Here is a 17,848-nt window from a genome sequence, read left to right as displayed (position 1 = left end):
TATCCAGGCCCACTAGGTGCCAGACAGAGAGCTAAGTTCACTCAAGGTTATGTACCCAAAGCCAGCTTCACAAAAATGTAGGGTTTGAATTCATCAGTGCTATTGAATTTAAATCTTAGTTTCATGACCTGATGAAACTGTGGCTTAGAGACACTATTCACTTAATACTGTGATTAAGGTGATGTCAGAGTACATGTTGTTTCCTGGCAGACTTACAATTAATCAGCTCTCTCAGGGCAAGTCAACGGGATTTTAGAGAAAACCCAATGTCTCTAATGAAGAAGCTTCTGAAACCAGAGAAGGCTGGGAGTCAGGATGCAGGCATGACTTGGTACCTAAATGGTGCCCATGGCACATCACTGTTACCCATTTAACGTGGGGTAAACCAAACCCAACGAAGGCAACCGCTAAGCTGGCAAAAAAGCTGGCAAAAAACCATCTCGTAGACAATAATGTTGTGTTTTCCATGAAGAATAATTATGGCACACTACAAGTGCTTGGGCCCAGGATACAGTGAGAATTTAGAATGTAAAAACCAGTGAGAGGATGGTGAGAAGGCAAAATAGAGGGTGCTGGGAGAAGGATCCACCCTGGATGAAAGTCCAAATTAAACTGTAATGTATAAAACAGAAAAGCAGCAGAACTAGTCTGGCTGAAGATATGGGGTAGAGGCTGTGGAGCAGCAAGCAAGTCCCTATCATCACCTCCTCCTCAACACCTGTGGTGGCCCCAAATTACCTCGCAGGAGCTTGTGGGAGAAAGTTTAAGATGCTGGAACACTGACATGTGGTTGCCAATTTTAAATTTTTGCCAAGTAAAATGTTAAAAAAAAAAAAAAAAAAAAAGGACTACCCACCATCACAATTATTTTCTAGGACAATTTTAATACCAAAAAATAAAAGGACATGCTAAATGCGTGGTGAAATATATTTAAATGAAATATGTAAGAACATATTTCATCCCCTCCCCCTCTTCTGACTTGCTTTGGACTCAGGGAAAGAGGCCCGGCAAGAATCTGGTCTAGGTGTCTTAGCTGGCTCTGGAGGAACCACCCTCTGTGTCTGGTGTGACAATGACTGCCAGCACAGGTGGGAACTCAGACCCAAGCCACTTAACACCTCTGAAGGAACTGGTGCTTCGGAGGTCATCCTAAGCTCTCACCTGAGAGCCTGCTGGGCGAGAATGAGCTTTTCCACTTCATTGTCAATTGCTTTGACAGCTTATACTTATCCTCCTCAACTTACTTGCTTTTTGTTTCTACACTGTCAAAAGGGTGTCTCCAAGCAAAATTTGAGATGCAGGTCTCCTTTTGTGAGTTTTGATTAAAGGGAAGGAGAAGCTCTGAGTAGGGCAGCAAATTCCTAATTGTTCCCTGCCAGTTCGCTCACCGGCCCTTCTGGGACCTCAGCTTCAGTCTGTGCTAGCCTCAAAGGAGTCCCAGACTGAGCCGCAGACCCTCCGCTCCCTATTCCTGCACTGCTATGGCTGAAGAACTCTTTCTTCCCATGGCTATGTCCTGCCCACCCTAGAGGGCCCTCCCGGACCACACCACCTAAACCAGTCTCCTCACACGGCAAAGTCTGGAATTGTTACTACTTATTTGTTATGACTTGTTCTTAGCTTGTTATCCGTCTCTCCCACCACAGTGTATGCTCCTTAAGGAGGGGGAGGTCTGCGTTACAACCTGGCATCTGTCCAGGGATATAGTAGGAGCTGGAACACTGGAAAAGATGAGATTTTGAAATGCCTATGGGATGTGGCTTCCAGAAGTTAAATCACAAAAAAGATGTAGAAGAGAAGGGAAAGATGAGGAAGAAAGAAAAGTCTTAAAATAAGAACAAAATTATGAGCATGGGAAGACTACATTTTTTATTCTGCAGACCAAACACCACGATACAACCTACCTTTAACTCTGCTGTATTTTCAGCAGTCTCTAAACTCACTGAAACCACATGAATTTAGGTTAGGGAGAAGGAATTCCTTAAAATAAAGCTGCTGAGACCCTAGCAAGGGACAAAATGAAGTCTTTGTGGAAAATCTCTTAAGGGCAGGCACTTTTCTTTCTGGAACAATGAAGAGTAACTGCCCAAATGCAGGAAGGAAAAACAGGGAAAACCAAAATTGACTTGAGTGTTGGGTGTTAGGAGATGCCAGACCTGGTGCTGGATGTTTCAAATTTCTCATCTGACCCAACGGAACCCACCAAATGAGGAAACTGAGGCTGTGAGGAATTAGGTCATTACCAAAGTACACAGCTGGTAAGTGGTAAATGTAGGATTCGAATCCAAACCTGTGACACTTCAAAGTTCTTTCTTCCCACACAGTTTCTTGAGGTCCCTCCCTACCCTAAGATTGGCAGGAGAGGAGATTCTATATCTGAATCCACAACAAATGCTGTTTCCAGGTGGCCCTTGATATGGACTGATGGAGTCATTTTGTGAGTTTAATGTGCTTACTAAGTGTTAGGAAAACTAAAATGATGTGATGTCTTGAAACATTTAATTAGACCTCAGGATGGGCCACAGAAAAACGCAATCTTCAGCTACCTAGACGCCACACTTCACTGCCAGATCACACTCTGTCTTGTTATTTCCCTTCACAGACCAAAGGAAAACCAAAACACTGCTGTTTTTTTAGTGGCTACTTTTGAGGTGAACATATATCTCACGTTAGCCTTAACGTGCTGCCCAGCCTTCCTCTTACCTCCTTGAACTCTTTCACAGTCTTAAAGTATAGCCTCTGCTTTTCTAACAGCTCCAAGTACTGGTCGTTCAACTGGTCTCTTCTCATTTTGTTCTCTTGCTTTTTCTTTTCCATCTGTTGAAACATTGTGGGAAATGGTGATGAAAAGACACGTTCTGCCCAAGGGCTGCTGGCAACATCCGAAAGGCAACAGTTGTTAACAGTTTCGTGGATTTCCTCCCAGCAAAGGAAGCTTCAATATATAATTTTTGAGGTTGGTTAATTTATTTGCATGATATTACATGGAGACTCTACAATTTATTCAGCAATTTTTCTAACACTGAGTATTAACTGTTTCCATTTTTTTTTTCTCACTACAATTTCACAATGGACAGGTTGGTGATTCTCAACTGGGAGCTATTTTGACCCCCCACTCCCCACCTGGCAGTGTCTGGAGACAGTTTTGATTGTCACAACTGTGAGGAGTAGGTGCTACTGGTATCACTGGGTAGAGGCCAGCAACACTGCTAAATATCCTACAGTGCACAGGACACCCTACAGCAAAGAATTATCTGGCCCCAAATGTTAACTGTGCTGAGGCCGAGAAACCTTGATTTAAATAATTGTGCTCATATAATAAAACTGTGTATCCTCTTTTGATTTAATGTAAGTATTTCCATGTCATTACAAACTTTCTACAAATTATCATTTTAAAAACAACACAATGTTCCTGCTGATTGCTAACTTACCCATCTTTCTACTGGTAGACAATTTAGGATATTTTCAGGATTTAGATCTCATAAATAGATGCTAGGCTTTGATTTAAAGAGACTTTTCTAAGGTACCCAAAAGCTTATTCATTCAACAAATATTGACTTAGAATCTACTGAGTAGCTACACGTAGGGTGAACATGGCAAAGTCACTGCTCCCACAGAGCGTACATTGTAGAGATTCACATTAAGCAAGCACCCTGACAAATAGACGCACAAAATATTCCCAACACTGATCAGTCCTGTGAGGAAAATGACATGGGAGGAGGTGATGGAGAGGATGGTGGGTGCATGGCCTCCTCAGCCTGGAAGCTCAGGGAGGCTGAGGACACTAGAGCAAGGCTGGCAATGCTATGTGCTATATGTCCAGAAGGTAAACCCAGAGCATCAGCCAGGAAACGAGGGCAGAAAGAGTTACGGTACAGACCGGGTGCCTGACTCATGGCTGGTGCTCGAAAGCTTGTTGAATCAAATTCTGAAAGATGCTTTGCCATGGCTTTGCTGATGCCTGACCGTGATTTCTGTGTTACACTTTGGAAGGGTTTTGGTAAACACAAGCTACAGGTAAACTGGCTGCATTTTATTCAGTAGTTCCCTCCACACTATAGGCCTCTGTTGACTGCATAGGACAAATGCAACTTGGTGTCCCCAAGGCCTACCCCAACGCTGTTCAGAGAAAGACCCATCACATATGGGGACTGATTTGCCTGGTCAAATCCTGACCTTGCATCTAGTTCCTGAGTCCCAAGACCCTGTGCCCTGCTCTTTTCACAGGTCTGCATATGGATGCCTGGTACACACCCATACTAGGTCTCCAGTTTGGTGCCCTCTTGTGCCCAGGTCTCCCAGAGTGGGCAGTGCCCTCTGGGGTCCTTGGCTGGTGTCCTACTACACTTGGAGGCCTGACTCAGCAGCAAGTCTTGATCCCTGCCGACGGAACCCCTAATGCTGCCTCCATGGGTCTCTCACACCCACTCACGATCCTGTCACAGTGACACACCAGCCCACCACAGCTCCCACTACTGTTCCTTTGTGGGCTCCAACTCTCAAAGCAGCAGACACCTTTTCCGCTGTGCTGGATAGGACCTCACAGCTAGGTCCCTCTCTCTTATTAGGACAGCCAGCAGCTCTTATCTCAGGACTTTCCTCTCTGCTCTGTGCTTTAGCAAAACACTTCACCATAACTGATTATGTCCTAGTGAGGTAGCAATCCGTTTGAATTATGAATTTATCCAGGATCCACTGTGGGAGTTACTGTGGCAACCTAGAAATAATATGAGCTTGAGGCCAGAAAGGCTGGGTTCAAATCCTAGTTCTGCCACTCACTGTGTATCCTTGGACAGCTAATTTAACTTTTTTGAATGCCAGGTCCTTTAGCTAAAATAAGAATATCACCTAGATCACCAGTTTTGTTATGAGAAGCTTGTGACATTAAATGTTAAGTGAATGATCCATTATCTGGTCCATAGTAGCTGCTCAACAAAGACAGTTTTTCTTCTTAACATTTCACATCCTAGGATGCCAACTCACTCTGAGAAGCAGGAGTTGAATCTTTGATCTAAGCTTCATTTGCACACTCTTCTCAGTGTCCCCTTACCCAAACGTAACTTTGTTATTCCCTACTTATCACCTATTCACACCCTAGGTCTGTGAAGTGCTTGTGCCAAGCACTTGCTCACAGTATTCCAGAGATCCAGAGACCTTACCTCCTCTGAGTGAGGTCAAAATGCTGACTGATATGTGACCTCTTCTTTACTCAGAAACCCTTAGACGGGGCATAAACACCTATTCAATCATTGTTACCCAATGCTGGTCTGCTATGTAACACTCTGAACCTGCTGGTTCTGAGAAACTTGTGCTTGAGAGGACACAGACTCCTCCGCCACATCTATGACAGCAGGACCCATTATGGCACTGTTACAGGGAAAGCTACATTTAAAACAAACAAACACACACAATAAAACACATCCATGCAAGTGAGTGCTGTTCTATCCAGAGTGTCAATCAACATTCAACATTCAAAGTGTATCTGGAACCCTCTTTGACAACTGCTCTTTGACTCCATTGAAAGAATTCACCCATTCAACAAATAGTCCTTGAGGGCCTAACCATGGGTTAGGTGCTACATCAGCCACTGGGGATGCAGACCAGAGAAAGAGAGCCCACTCTGCCCTGGGTGCCATTGACCCATTTGGCACCCACCATGGAGGGGAGAGACAGATACAGCAGCACCTGGTTTCCACACTGGTCAGCCCTGAGGGGCCAAGAGCATGAAGCCTGGGGGAAAGTGAAGAGAGTGAAGGGGTGAGGCCCATTTCTTCTTCTGCTCTGGCTCATAGTCAACAACAGGAATTCATGGGGTTCTTTCCTTTGGTTTCCGCTTCCTGTTTACACTGCTCTCTGTAAACAGGAAGCAGAAGTCAAAGGAAAGAACCCACAAATTCCTGTTCTTCTTGACTATGAACCACAGCAGCTTCCTGAGGAGCAATAGAATGGAGGAAGCGTCTAACACACTGACACGTGGGCTGTCACAGGCTTTTGGTTAGCCAGGTTCTCTGCCTTCCACCTACTCACATCCCAGGTCACTGAGAGGGGACTGCATTCGCTCTCTGCAAGACAGCCTATCCTGACTTGGGTGAGTGCGCATATACAGGCAAGCACTGACTTATGTCGTTCTAATTTTGACGGTTGAATAGTCCGAGAAATCGTGCTTGTTACTAGTGATACTTTTTTTCTCCTCCTTTGACATTGTTTTATTGAAGTCATTCACAGAGAGATTCATGGTATTTTTCTACAGGGAAAGGGACATGGAACACTTCTGCCCTTAGCTCATCTCTTGTGAGATGAGATTACAGGCAACCTGAACGTTTGTCTTCTGTAACAGGGTTTTTTTAGGATGACAGGACCTATGGACAATTCTTTTTCTTGTGTTTATATTCTGGCATCACTCACTGGAGCCCTTTGCCCCAAGATCATCAGAGGAGAAACCCGACGTCCCTGGAAGATTTTACCGCCATGTCGGAGAACCACTCTGGTGTGATACATTTTTAAAACAGGACCATAAGCAAGAGATATTTGGAAGTACGAGTTAGGATTCATCTGAGAATGGCGGTAGGAAACTGCAGCTGTCTCTGTAGGAAAACCCCATGCTGTACCCTGACTGAGTGGTGCCTCTCTGTTCTCTTCAGACTTCTGAGGCTCCATTGCCTCTCACTTTGGCAGAACTCAGTTCAGCAATGATTTCTCTTTTTTAGAGGGGGGTTCCTGAAAACTAAAATGCTCTCAAGATCTTAAGATTCCTAAGGAATGAATCTCTTGTGGCAGAATGTCAGGTACCGCAGATCCCCCGAGGAAGCGAATCCAGTCAAGAGCGGAAGCCTGCTGGTGAAAGGTGGTCTCCTCATCTGTAAAATGGGTGTGATACTGTTCACTTCCGAGGTCTTTCAGGAATGTCAGCACAATGCCTGGTACACAATAGGTGTTCAATACATGGGAGCTGCTACTAACAGCAACTTCTGAACCCCTGGGTGTAGGCAGCTCATGGGACAGGCCCAGCCCACTACAGAGTAAGACGCATGGTGGGAATCCCTCTGTAGAAATGTGTCTTTTCAGGATTGAGGGCACACTCCCCAGCTACCAGAAGAGACCTGTTCTTCCCAGGACTTTCCCTGTCACCACTATAAAACCTGGGCTACATTACAGAAAAGAAGCCATCTGACCTTCATTCTACTTTGCTTAATTCCTTCCACAATCTGTTCCATCTGACGTAAAAACTGGTCCCGGGCAGCAGGGGAGGCCATGGCTCTGAAAGAAAAACCAGCAGAGTTATGACCAGCACACAGGACTCTGAGGTGGGGGGAAATGCCAAGCAGTCAGCTCTGTATCCAGATTATACCTCTTGAGAGAGGCAATCAGGCCTTTGCAATGCACAGTGGAGCCATGGGGGCCCCTGCGATCCCAGGCAATTAAGGATGCTAAACCTCTGAGAAGGCATGGAAATTAGCCTGGTCTTATAATTGCATATTAATCTTTTTGTCATACTTTCCCTGTAACTTTCATAACTAATACGTATTTCCTTAAAGTAAAACGTGACTAAAATTAACAAAAACAGTACTTATTTGAAATATGGCATGTACTGCTTAAGTAATGAATTTCACTTGGTTTATAAAAAAATTTGAGGATTGGCAGATACTTGAAATTGGTAGACATATTCTGAGATTTCCTAAAACCAGGTCTGAGAAATCTGGTCCTATTTCTAGAAGCAGCAGCTAAACAAGTAGATTCCCTGATGTCCTAAAACATTCTTCTTCACCTCCAACTCTGCAGAGGGAAGGACACCAGGAGGATCAGAACATAAACACACAAACACGCACACCCCACCGCATGCACGCACTGAGAATTATCCTGAAGGATGGGCTGACGGAGCAGAACTCTTCACAAGACACTCAAACCACAGGCTCTCTCAATCATTGGGAAAGATGAAAATGGCATTTTTACAAATGTCACAAGGTATTTTACACAGTGAATCTGAATCTTATTAGGAGGCTGTGGGCTTCTTCTTTTTTTTTTTCTTTTTTTAGAAAAGAAGCTTAAAACCTAGAACCTGTAACTCATTAAGATCTCAGTCTCAATGTGTCCCCTGTCACCTGCCAGAGGACAGCAGAGATTTATGCCAGAGAGAAGGGAAGCATGCTCTCTAAGGAGCAAGTCCTGGGGCTGCTGGATGGTGGGTGGGCAAATGGACATGCTTGAGGGCTGCTTGATTTGGGAACAGGTGGGCCTTGACATCTAATTTATAGAGAACAATGTACACATTAACCAAAAAAACTACCGTGAGATTTTAAAAATCTAAAAAATTATATAAATTCCATTATGTAAATTTTAAAGCATTTCTGTGTGTTCATGAACAAATATTAATTTGATAATATACAGAGAGATTTTAGTAGGTAGGCACAGCCAAATTATTGGAAAGTTAACTTTTTTCCTAAGCTCTTCCTTCACTCGACTATCATTATAGTTTTGCAGGTACTCAAGGAGAGTGTAAACAAGATACCTAGCAGAAGGGCTAAAAGAGTAAGAATCACATACCCAGCGTTAAGTCTTGCATGTGCCTTTGTGAAGCACAGGACAGCAGTGTAAGGTGGGCTGAATTCAAAGTGTGCAGGGTGACAGGGTATTAGTGGGAAGGAGGACTGACAGTACTTACTGTGAGAAGTTCTCATGAATTGAGTTCAGCAGACTAATCTGGGGAAGTAAAAAAACAAACGAAATTATAAGACAGGCAAAAAGATTTCCACACTACTGCAACTGCTGCAAGCTTGCCTGTCTCCACATACTGCTTCTGCAAGGAACACAAGCCTTGTTTATGAAGATTAAAGTAACATATGGAAAAAAAAAAATGAGCCACATGTTCTGTCTCACAGTTTTCCTCAGGGAATCCACCTTCTTCTCACAGAAAATTCCCTCTTCCTACAGGGCATTCCCACAGGAATGTAGGGAGAGGGTGCTTTGAAGGGACCTGGATCCCAGCTGAGAGGACACTAAGCTAACATTAGGGCTCTCTAGGCAAGCTGCCACCACAGTCCTTTCTATCTTGCCAAACACTGCACTTTATTTTCAAGGATAACAGCTTAAGGGAGTCAGACAGTGTGGAGGGTGAGAGTCATTTACACTCTATTCCTTCCCACAGAATCTTCTTGCCAATGCAGCAAGCTAAGCTGCTGGGTGGCTGAGTGCCTCCGAGGGGACGCACTGTTCAAGGCCCGGTGGACACTGCCTTAGCCTCACAGCAAATCCTCTTATCTGCCCCAATGATACGGTCCTTGGAAGGGCTCTGAGGCAGGAGTAAGGAAACCTGGATCATCTTTCTGGCCATAAAACGACTCAACTTGGGAGCTCAGAACTAAGTAAATACCACGTGTGAACTTTAGGTTCTGCAATGTAGACTATTTCTTGTCCTTACTACTCCACAGGAAGGTTTTTTTTTTTTTTTTTTTTTTTTTTTTTTTTTGAGATGGAGTCTTGCTCTGTCGCCCAGGCTGGAGCGCAGTGGCCGGATCTCAGCTCACTGCAAGCTCCGCCTCCCGGGTTCACACCATTCTCCTGCCTCAGCCTCCTGAATAGCTGGGACTACAGGCGCCCGTCACCTCGCCCGGCTAGTTTTTTTTGTAGTTTTTAGTAGAGACGGGGTTTCACCGTGTTAGCCAGGATGGTCTCGATCTCCTGACCTCGTGATCCGCCCGTCTCGGCCTCCCAAAGTGCTGGGATTACAGGCTTGAGCCACCGCGCCCGGCCTCCACAGGAAGGTTTTAAAGTTAAAATATCACAGGCATAAATCCATTTAAGATAAAATACCACCTTTATTCAAATGTAACATTCTAAACTGGTAACATGCCTTGGAATTAAAAAGCCCAGCTCCCCACTCTGCCTCGCAGAATTCCTAGTTTTTAAACAGTGGAACAACTTTAAACACTGCTGATGAAGGAAGGTCAATGGGATTTAAGGCCTTTGGGAAGGGGCTGGCCTATCCCTAAGTCAGGGTTGGCAAATCTTTCCTTTGCCAGGTAGGAGGGCCTCAAGGCCAGGATGTGGGGCACAGCTATTCCCCAGGTCTGATGCAAATCCCATAAAATGCATTCATCTATTCAAACGTTTATCAAATGTCTGTTATACGCCTACCACTGTGTAAGGCCTCGAATACAGAAAAAAATAAAAAACAACTTCTCAAGGAGGGCCCTCTAGGATGACATAGATCTACCTGGTTTGTCTGACAGCAGGCAGTAAAGGTGACAGTAATTACAGATGCTTCAATTTGGGTTCAGGTAAAAGATACATTTGTAATATTATCCTTATTAAAGTGGTAATTAGTGTAGGCTACAAGGTGATAAAATGAAAACACATTCTGTTAACCTCAAGGTGAGGGGGAGGGTAGGAACAAGTATGTACTGAGAATCCATCATGTGTAAGGAACTTTACATTTTCTCATTCTGTCCTCATTATAATCATCATCAATGCAATTAGGTGTCATCCCCATTTTACAGGTGAGAAAAATGAGCCACACTAAAACCCAAACAAACCCACATCTGACTGACGCCAAAGCCTGTGTTCTCTTCAGGACACCTGCTGCCACGGTGAAGACCAGGACTTTTCTTTTCTAAATTAAGACATATCTGCATACTGTGCCCAAACCATTTGCCATCAACTTGGGAAAGCCCTGAGCCATTAATTTAACCTGAGTTTTTAAGCGTTAGAAAGATGAAGGAAGTGACAGTGACCCTTTCACCCCCGCTTTGAATTTTACAAACCTTTTAGTTCATGCCTATGTCGGCCACTGATTATTAAACAGGTATTTTCTCCCTGTAAACTATAACAAGCCCACCACCCCCATTCAGCTGGTTCCTCCCTTCCTTTAAAACTCAAACTAGTCTCACCAACTCCAGAGCTTCCACTGTGTTCCTTTTAACAATGGCATTTCCCCCACAGCACTCTAGAATGGCTGTCCACCAGTCTCACTTCACAGCAGACAGTCTGGGCTCCCAAGGAATCTTGTACTTTCTGACTGGGTATGCCAGCACTTAGCACATAAAACAGGCACTCTTTCTGCTAATGCTGAACATATCCGTCCTAGACATCAAGTTCATTTGACTTCCTGGAGTCAACTGCACTGTTAGCTGCTTAGCCATTTTCTTTTCATAAATGTTCTTACCTCTTTTTCCAAATAAACCTTTTTATCGTCCAGTGTATTATATAAAGTGAAGAACTGCTTGGTTTCTTTGTGCACTGCTGAAACTGTAAAGGTAAAGCAATCAGCACATGAATAAAGAACAGGTATCAGAACACCCTACCGCCCCTCTCCCCCATGTATGCACTGCCAGGACAGCTTTGTCAGGCCTGGGAGCTCACTCTGCAGAAACCCCACAGTGTGCAAACAGAATCTCCTGGGAAGCTTTTAACAAGTCTCAGGACCAATGAAAGGAGAACGTCTGAAGGTGGGACCCGGGTGGTGACAGTGAGTACCCAAAGTTGAAAATTACTCCCACAAATGAACCAGCCACCCTTACGTCATCCAGCTAAAGAACTGGGTGGGGGTTGTAGATATTTGATAATAATACATGATACAGGTATTTTGATGTAACTGCTTGAAAATGTCCTTAGTGTAAACATGTCTTTATCAGATGATTTTAACCTATGTGAAATTTGTTCCGTGAAATAAATAGATGCAGGTATTATTATTACTAAAAGCTTTGAAACAAGCAGGAATAGAAAAGTAAAGGGAAAGATTTAACTTAAAGCAGAAACTACTTTCTGCTGAAAACTGTCACTGCTGATCCCCGCCTCTGATCATCTGAGTCCAGTGTGAGGACTGGATGAAACCCCAGCCTGGTGGGGCCAGGGCGTGAAGGAAGCATGTTCTGAACTCCTCCAATAGAGCCAGTGCTATACCAGGAAGGATGCCTCAAGGCAAAATCTTAGGTGGAGTTTGAAATAGCAAGTGGGAATTGTAGGATAATGGCACTCTGGACTCCGGCACCAGCTCACAGGCCAAGATGCAGATGTGCAAAAGGGGTGAAGCTGGGTGAAGTGCGCCAAGACGATGCAGGACTTAGTACAGTGTATTTAGGATTCTAAAGATTACCTAAGAAGTTGCAGGGAGCTACTAAGTATTAAAGCTTTTAGAGTAAAATGATCAAATATATATTGAAAAAGATCTAATTAGACTCTGGGCAGCAAAGGAAAGTGGCTACAGCAGCAGTCCAGAAGAAACAGACAGAATTGGCAAGCAGCTTGAGTCAGAGAAGTAAGACGGGTCCAGTTTGCCTAAGAGGAATATGGGGTAGGGGGGCTGAATTCAGTTTTGTACCTGTTGAGTTTGAGGTATCATGGGGACATACAAGAGTAGGAGCATGGAGAAGAGGTGATCAGTTCTTGCCTGGGGTGAGCGACCTAGAATAGGTTTGCAGGATCTGAGTTTGGTATTGAAGAATTTAGCCTGACAGAAGAGAAGGGATCCAGGCACCAGGAACAGGAGGAGTCAAGGCTAAGACGTCAAAGCTTATGGTTTGCTCAGAGGCAGTGTGTGGACTGGCAAGGCCAGAGTGAGGGTTCAGATCAGGAAAGGGGCCTCCAGGCAGGCCACTCAGACTGGGGAGGAACCCAGACATGGTAAAGAAAGAGGCTCTCTTTAGTAAGGCCTGAGGAGTTCCTGAAGATTTGTTAGCAGAGAGAGAAGTGACAGAATCAGATGTGTGGCTAGGGGACTTGGAGGCACTGCAGCTAATGGTCATTTAGCTGAGATATGATGCAAGAGCAGATGTGGCAGGAGTGTTAGGAAGAGAAAGGCAATGGTAGCCTTGAGGGCCATTCTGAGCCTGATGAGACATGGTCTCTTATTCAGGCTGAGGGAACATGGTCCTGGGTTACTGGGTGAATATGATGCTGTTAAGGGTTAAGGACCACATCAGCAAGAAAGTCTGTAGAGAACAATGAGTGAGGGCTGATCTCTAGACACCAGGGTCACGATGTTCTGTGTGAAGTTGGAAAGTGGTGCAGGAGCTCAGGGGAAGGCTATGTGGCTGACCAGGATAAGGGCTGCTTTGAAGCTTTACTCTAAGAGCTCAACTGGTTCAACCATCTGTCCATGGAGAGGGCAGTGAGAGCACCAGTACTGCTCCCGGGACTGCCAAGCGGACCTGTTGATGAAACGGAGCTTTCTGGTGGTGGCCTTTGTGGACTGCGCTCTGGTGCATGCTCCCCCACGCTAAAGTGGAACAGACCCCTCGCCTGTCCCTCCCCAGCCTGGAGAGCTTGTCTGTGGTCGATGCACCTACTCTGGCGGTAGAGTTCAATAAATCTCTTCTGATACTGTATTAGCTCGGCACGGCTAGGGACTTCATCAATCTTGCGGTGCAAAATTGCTATTTCTCGATTTCTTCGAGCCTAAATGCAAAAGGAAGGTAGAGACAGTACTATTTGGTAAAAGGCCTTACATATTCTCTAGGGAGCCAAAATATTGCCTGCACCCTGACCTGAGCCCAACCACAAGCCCTACAATGTAGGCACAAACTTCTGTCATCGGCATAAAGGTCCCCATCTCAGATTCGGATTGACTTTCCCACTTTCCTAGGTGTGGGAGGAGGCGACTGTGAACTGAACCACAGAAGGCACCAAATAAATGGACCAGGAGGGAAGACACTGAATGGGAAGGGCTGCTATGGACAGAGCCTGCAGCTAGCCCCCCAGGCCCCCAAGGAGTCCAGAGTAGCCAGCTGCACCACTGCCAGGTGGCGACAGGCAACAAGAGGAATGCTTCAGATGATGGGAAGCTACGCCACCTTGCTGCCTCCAGATACATCCCAAATTCCTCATCCTGGTTGAAAAGCTCCTACAACCTACTCCTCAAATACTTTCCAGCATTTTCTCCCTTCCACGGACTCAGGAAACTGCCCTACTGACCAGGTCTGGGAGGCATGGCACTGCTGTGTGGTGTAGCATGGTGCAAGGGCAGCTGCAGGGGGAACAAGCCGCTCATTTGTGCATGGCTCCCACTGAACATGTGTAGACTCTGGACCATGTAGGCTCTGAGTGCTGCCTTTCTTCTGTGCCTGCATCCCTCTGTCCACCACATCCTCCCACTCTCCTGCCTGCTTCACCTGCAGCAGCAGATGTGAATCTCTAATTCACTGGTAAATAGGAGACTCCTGGTGGGAAACCCATATTCATGTCTGGTGACCTAATCCAAAACTGGGTCTCTGCAGCTCTAGGGAGAGGGAAGGATGTATTTCTCCCTTAGGCCAAGGCTATGCTCCCCATGGGTGCTCAGGCGCTCACTCCTGGTTTCCTTTCAGGAGTCTTAAGATACAACTCTTCAGTCTTCTACTGCATCTGTAACTTTTCTCTAGCTACTGACCCTTCTCATCAGCATTAAATACATTCCTATGTCCTCACTTCTTAAAAAGCCCTTCTTTAATCGCCATCACCTTTCAGCTACCAGTCTCTCTCTTCCCTTTTATAGGGAAGAGAAATGTACTGAGAGCCACGCATATGGGAGCCTCTGTCCACGCCAATCCTCCTTCAACCCACTGCGACTGGGCTCTCCCCAGTGCCCCACTGAACTGCTTTTGCCAAAGTCACTGCACACCTTCTCAGGGACACACCTAAGGGACAATTCTCAGCTCCTAGCCTTGATTTCTAGTGGCACTTCCCCTCCTTTCAGCTGAGCTCTCTGCTCGGCTCCCACGAGCCTCATGCACTTGTTTTCCCTTCTGGCTGCTCAGGCGCATCCTCACTGGAGATCCCTCCTTTTGCCTGCCTATCCTCACATGCGCTCACCAGGGTGTAGTCTCTGGGCCTCTTCCACATTCCACAGCCCCAGTCCTCATCAACACTGCAGACACCCAAATCTCCAGCCCATACTATTCTGGGAGTCAGATCTGACAACCAAGTACTCCTTGGACATTTCAATGTGGTTGAGTACCCCAACTTTGAAAAGCCCCAAACAGATCTCATTAACACTCCTATTTATACTCCTCCTCTCACCCTTAACCCTAGTCCACTGCTTCTCTTTTATGCTTCTTCTCTATGAATTACACAAATATTATCCACCCTTGTGTTAGAAATTCCAGCATCATCCCTGACTCCTCTTTTTATCTCAATTGATACTAAGTTCCATCAGCTACAGCCCTGCAATCTGTCCCATCAGTTCATTTCCATGCATTCTACAGCCACTGCCTAACTCAGGCCCTTGCCCTCAGCAAGCCACTGGCTTTACTGAAGGTTTCCTCTGGCCAGTCTGAAGCTGCCCTTAGTAAGCAATTTGCACATAAACTCCCTTGAACTTGATGTATATATAGACATGTCTTGGTTCTCAAATAGCCAGCATTTCCAGGAGATGGGTCATCCTATTAGTTCTGGGACCTGATGCAATGCTGAATACATACAAAGCACTCAGTCAAAAAGTTTCCAAATATGCAGCCGTACTGTCCCGATTTTATTTAATTCTATGCCTCTTTAAAGATTAGCAGAGACTGTAACAAGGACAAATTTGACTCACCCAAATTTAGCCATCTCAGCTCAGCAAAGTAAGCAGGTGCCAGAGAGAGGGGAAAGGCGATCCCACTGGCCTCTGCAGCCCTTTGGCCATTCCTACCAGAGCTCGGCCTTTCCCTCCCAGAGAACAGAAGGTTGGCTTGAACCAAAGTGTGACAGAAGGAACTTCTGGCTTTTGATCTTCCATGAGCCAGACCCCAGCAATGTAGGGGATTTTAAATGTAATTTTCACTCTGCATGAATTAAACTTTAGAGCTAATTTTGAAACCTATCTCCCCCATATTTGATGTCACTCTCACAAACCACCAGTTATCCAAACAAACAACAACAACAAAAAACCCAGCTGAAATGGCACTTAATTTCAGAGAAACAGTAGCACAATTCTTGTTTAGTACTTGATGAGTACCGGGGAACTGGAATCCAGACTCTGGCACCTACCAGCTGCTTGACTCTGGGAAAGTCAATTTCTTCATAAAGAAAATGGGATGTAATATCCACTCTCCACCTGGGGTAAGGATTAACTCAAAGGAGTGGTTATGAAAGTAACATACCAATGTGAGATGTTAATACCAACATCTTAAATCACTGAGTTACACTCCAGATAGAAAGAAGACTGGTGAACAGCAGCCTCATTACTCATCTTTTCTAATTCTTAGATATTGAGACTTTCTAGTTATGTCATAGGACATCTAAACCTAGTTAGAAGAATTTATGCATATTTTTGTCCTTTTACTCACCTGTAGTAAACGTATCTTGTAAAGTTTCTCTTTCTCCATATTATACCGTCTGTCTAGGTCGTCCTAAAAATCGGAAAAGGCTGTAATTATCTGAGAATAGAAAACTTTCACTCTTTAATGGAGTCTTTGAAAGTTTAATATGTTTTTATCATATCTCCCCCATCCCAAGGCCTTAAATTTCTCTTCTTAAATGCCTAAATTTACTGTCTGGGTCCTATCTCATATGAGACCCTTGATACCCTCTCATATCATGTTATAACAACTCCTCCTTCTGGGACCCAGGACGAATCCAGTATTCTTAAGTGAAGTAACCTCTAAACGTATATGCCCTTCCCCTGCAAAAACCTATGATGATGTAGAGACGAATCACTAGTTAAAGAATGTGTTGTTCTATGCCTGTGTTTGGAGATGACGCTAGTTTTCTATGTTTCTACTTAGAGCTGTGTTATCCAATGTGATAGCCCCTAGCCACAGTGGACAGTGCAGAACAGAACATTTCCATTACTGCGAAAAATTATCTTGGACAGCATTGATATAGAAAATAGAAAGAAACTAGTCCCTCATTGAACCCCGCAAGGTAAGAGACATGGCTGGTTTGTCGTCTCAGAGAAAGTTACAAAAGGGGTCAAAGGAGCCCCTCCTTCTTCAGCATAGGGAATATAAACACACACATACACACACACCCGCACCCACCCACCCAAGGGACTCAGCTGCAGGCAAAATGCAACAGACTTCACTGGAAGAGTGCTGAAGCTCATTCTCCTGGGAGATTATGAGGGTACAAAGGGAAGAGGAACCCTTAAAGAAGACAGATGCTTACAGTTTTCATGCTTTTCCTTTCCTCCACTTCCTTTCCTATCTCTTTCTTCTGGAGGGTTTTGGAATGCGGGTAGCACTGGTTTAACTCAGAAGAGGGTGGCAAACTACAGCCTGTGAGCTAAATCCTACAGGCTTTGGGCCAAATATACCTTGTGGCACATTTTTGTAAACAAAGTTTTATTGGAACACAGCCATGTCCATTCATTTACAGATCAACTATGGTCACTACAGCAGAGCTGGCTCACAAAGCCGAAAAGAGTTACTATGCGGACCTTTACAGAAACAGTTCGCTGAGTCTGGTATATAGTACAACAGAGAGAGAAGGTTTTCCCCTCTGTGCCACCCAACCCCTCAGAGCCGGAGTGGTGACCAGTATATGCGGCCAACGCAGGCCTCTCCCCTTCCCAGCTGAGATGCCAGCATGAAAACAAGATGCTTGTACACAGGACTGGGAGAAAACCCACCAGAAGGGTCACCTTCAGGGCCACTGCTGGGGAGACGCTGCCTCTATCTGAGGGCCAGCTGTATCAAACAGGACAATGCCCTGGAAAGCCTAGATGCAGAGTCTGCCGTAGAGCACATTAAAGTAGGCATGAGAAGCCATCACAGGACAGTGGAAAGCTGGCCGCCTGCCCTCAGGAGACAATGCCAATCCCGAGCAGGCAGGTACTTACGTCATGAGTCATTGCAGAGGTCAAGGTACCAGGCGGCTCTCCACTGGAGAGGGTCTGAAACAATGAAAACATAATAAACACCTCTCCTGAGCATTTGGGAATAGGACAGAAGCCAAGGAT

The 17,848-nt window shown here is 45.2% G+C and overlaps 1 protein-coding gene across 4 annotated transcripts in view; it reads right to left on the bottom strand.

Moving 5' to 3' along the window:
- LOC105492505 (coiled-coil domain containing 93) overlaps nt 1-17,848 on the bottom strand; it is a 94,332-nt gene that overhangs the window by 6,885 nt on the left and 69,599 nt on the right. For all 4 annotated transcript variants that reach the window (XM_011759700.2, XM_011759701.2, XM_011759699.2 and 1 more), the window contains 7 exons: nt 17,729-17,782; nt 16,236-16,298; nt 13,281-13,389; nt 11,159-11,241; nt 8,660-8,697; nt 7,173-7,257; nt 2,704-2,817 (listed from right to left, as the gene is read on the bottom strand). In XM_011759700.2, the coding sequence (XP_011758002.2) occupies nt 2,704-2,817; nt 7,173-7,257; nt 8,660-8,697; nt 11,159-11,241; nt 13,281-13,389; nt 16,236-16,298; nt 17,729-17,782 (546 nt within the window). The remainder of the gene's footprint in view (nt 1-2,703; nt 2,818-7,172; nt 7,258-8,659; nt 8,698-11,158; nt 11,242-13,280; nt 13,390-16,235; nt 16,299-17,728; nt 17,783-17,848) is intronic.

This window comes from Macaca nemestrina, chromosome 11 (assembly GCF_043159975.1).
Source record: "Macaca nemestrina isolate mMacNem1 chromosome 11, mMacNem.hap1, whole genome shotgun sequence".
NCBI classification, from domain to species: Eukaryota; Metazoa; Chordata; class Mammalia; order Primates; family Cercopithecidae; genus Macaca; species Macaca nemestrina.
The sequence above is the reverse complement of the archived record's forward strand: the minus strand, read 5'-3'. Positions and strand labels throughout refer to the sequence as shown.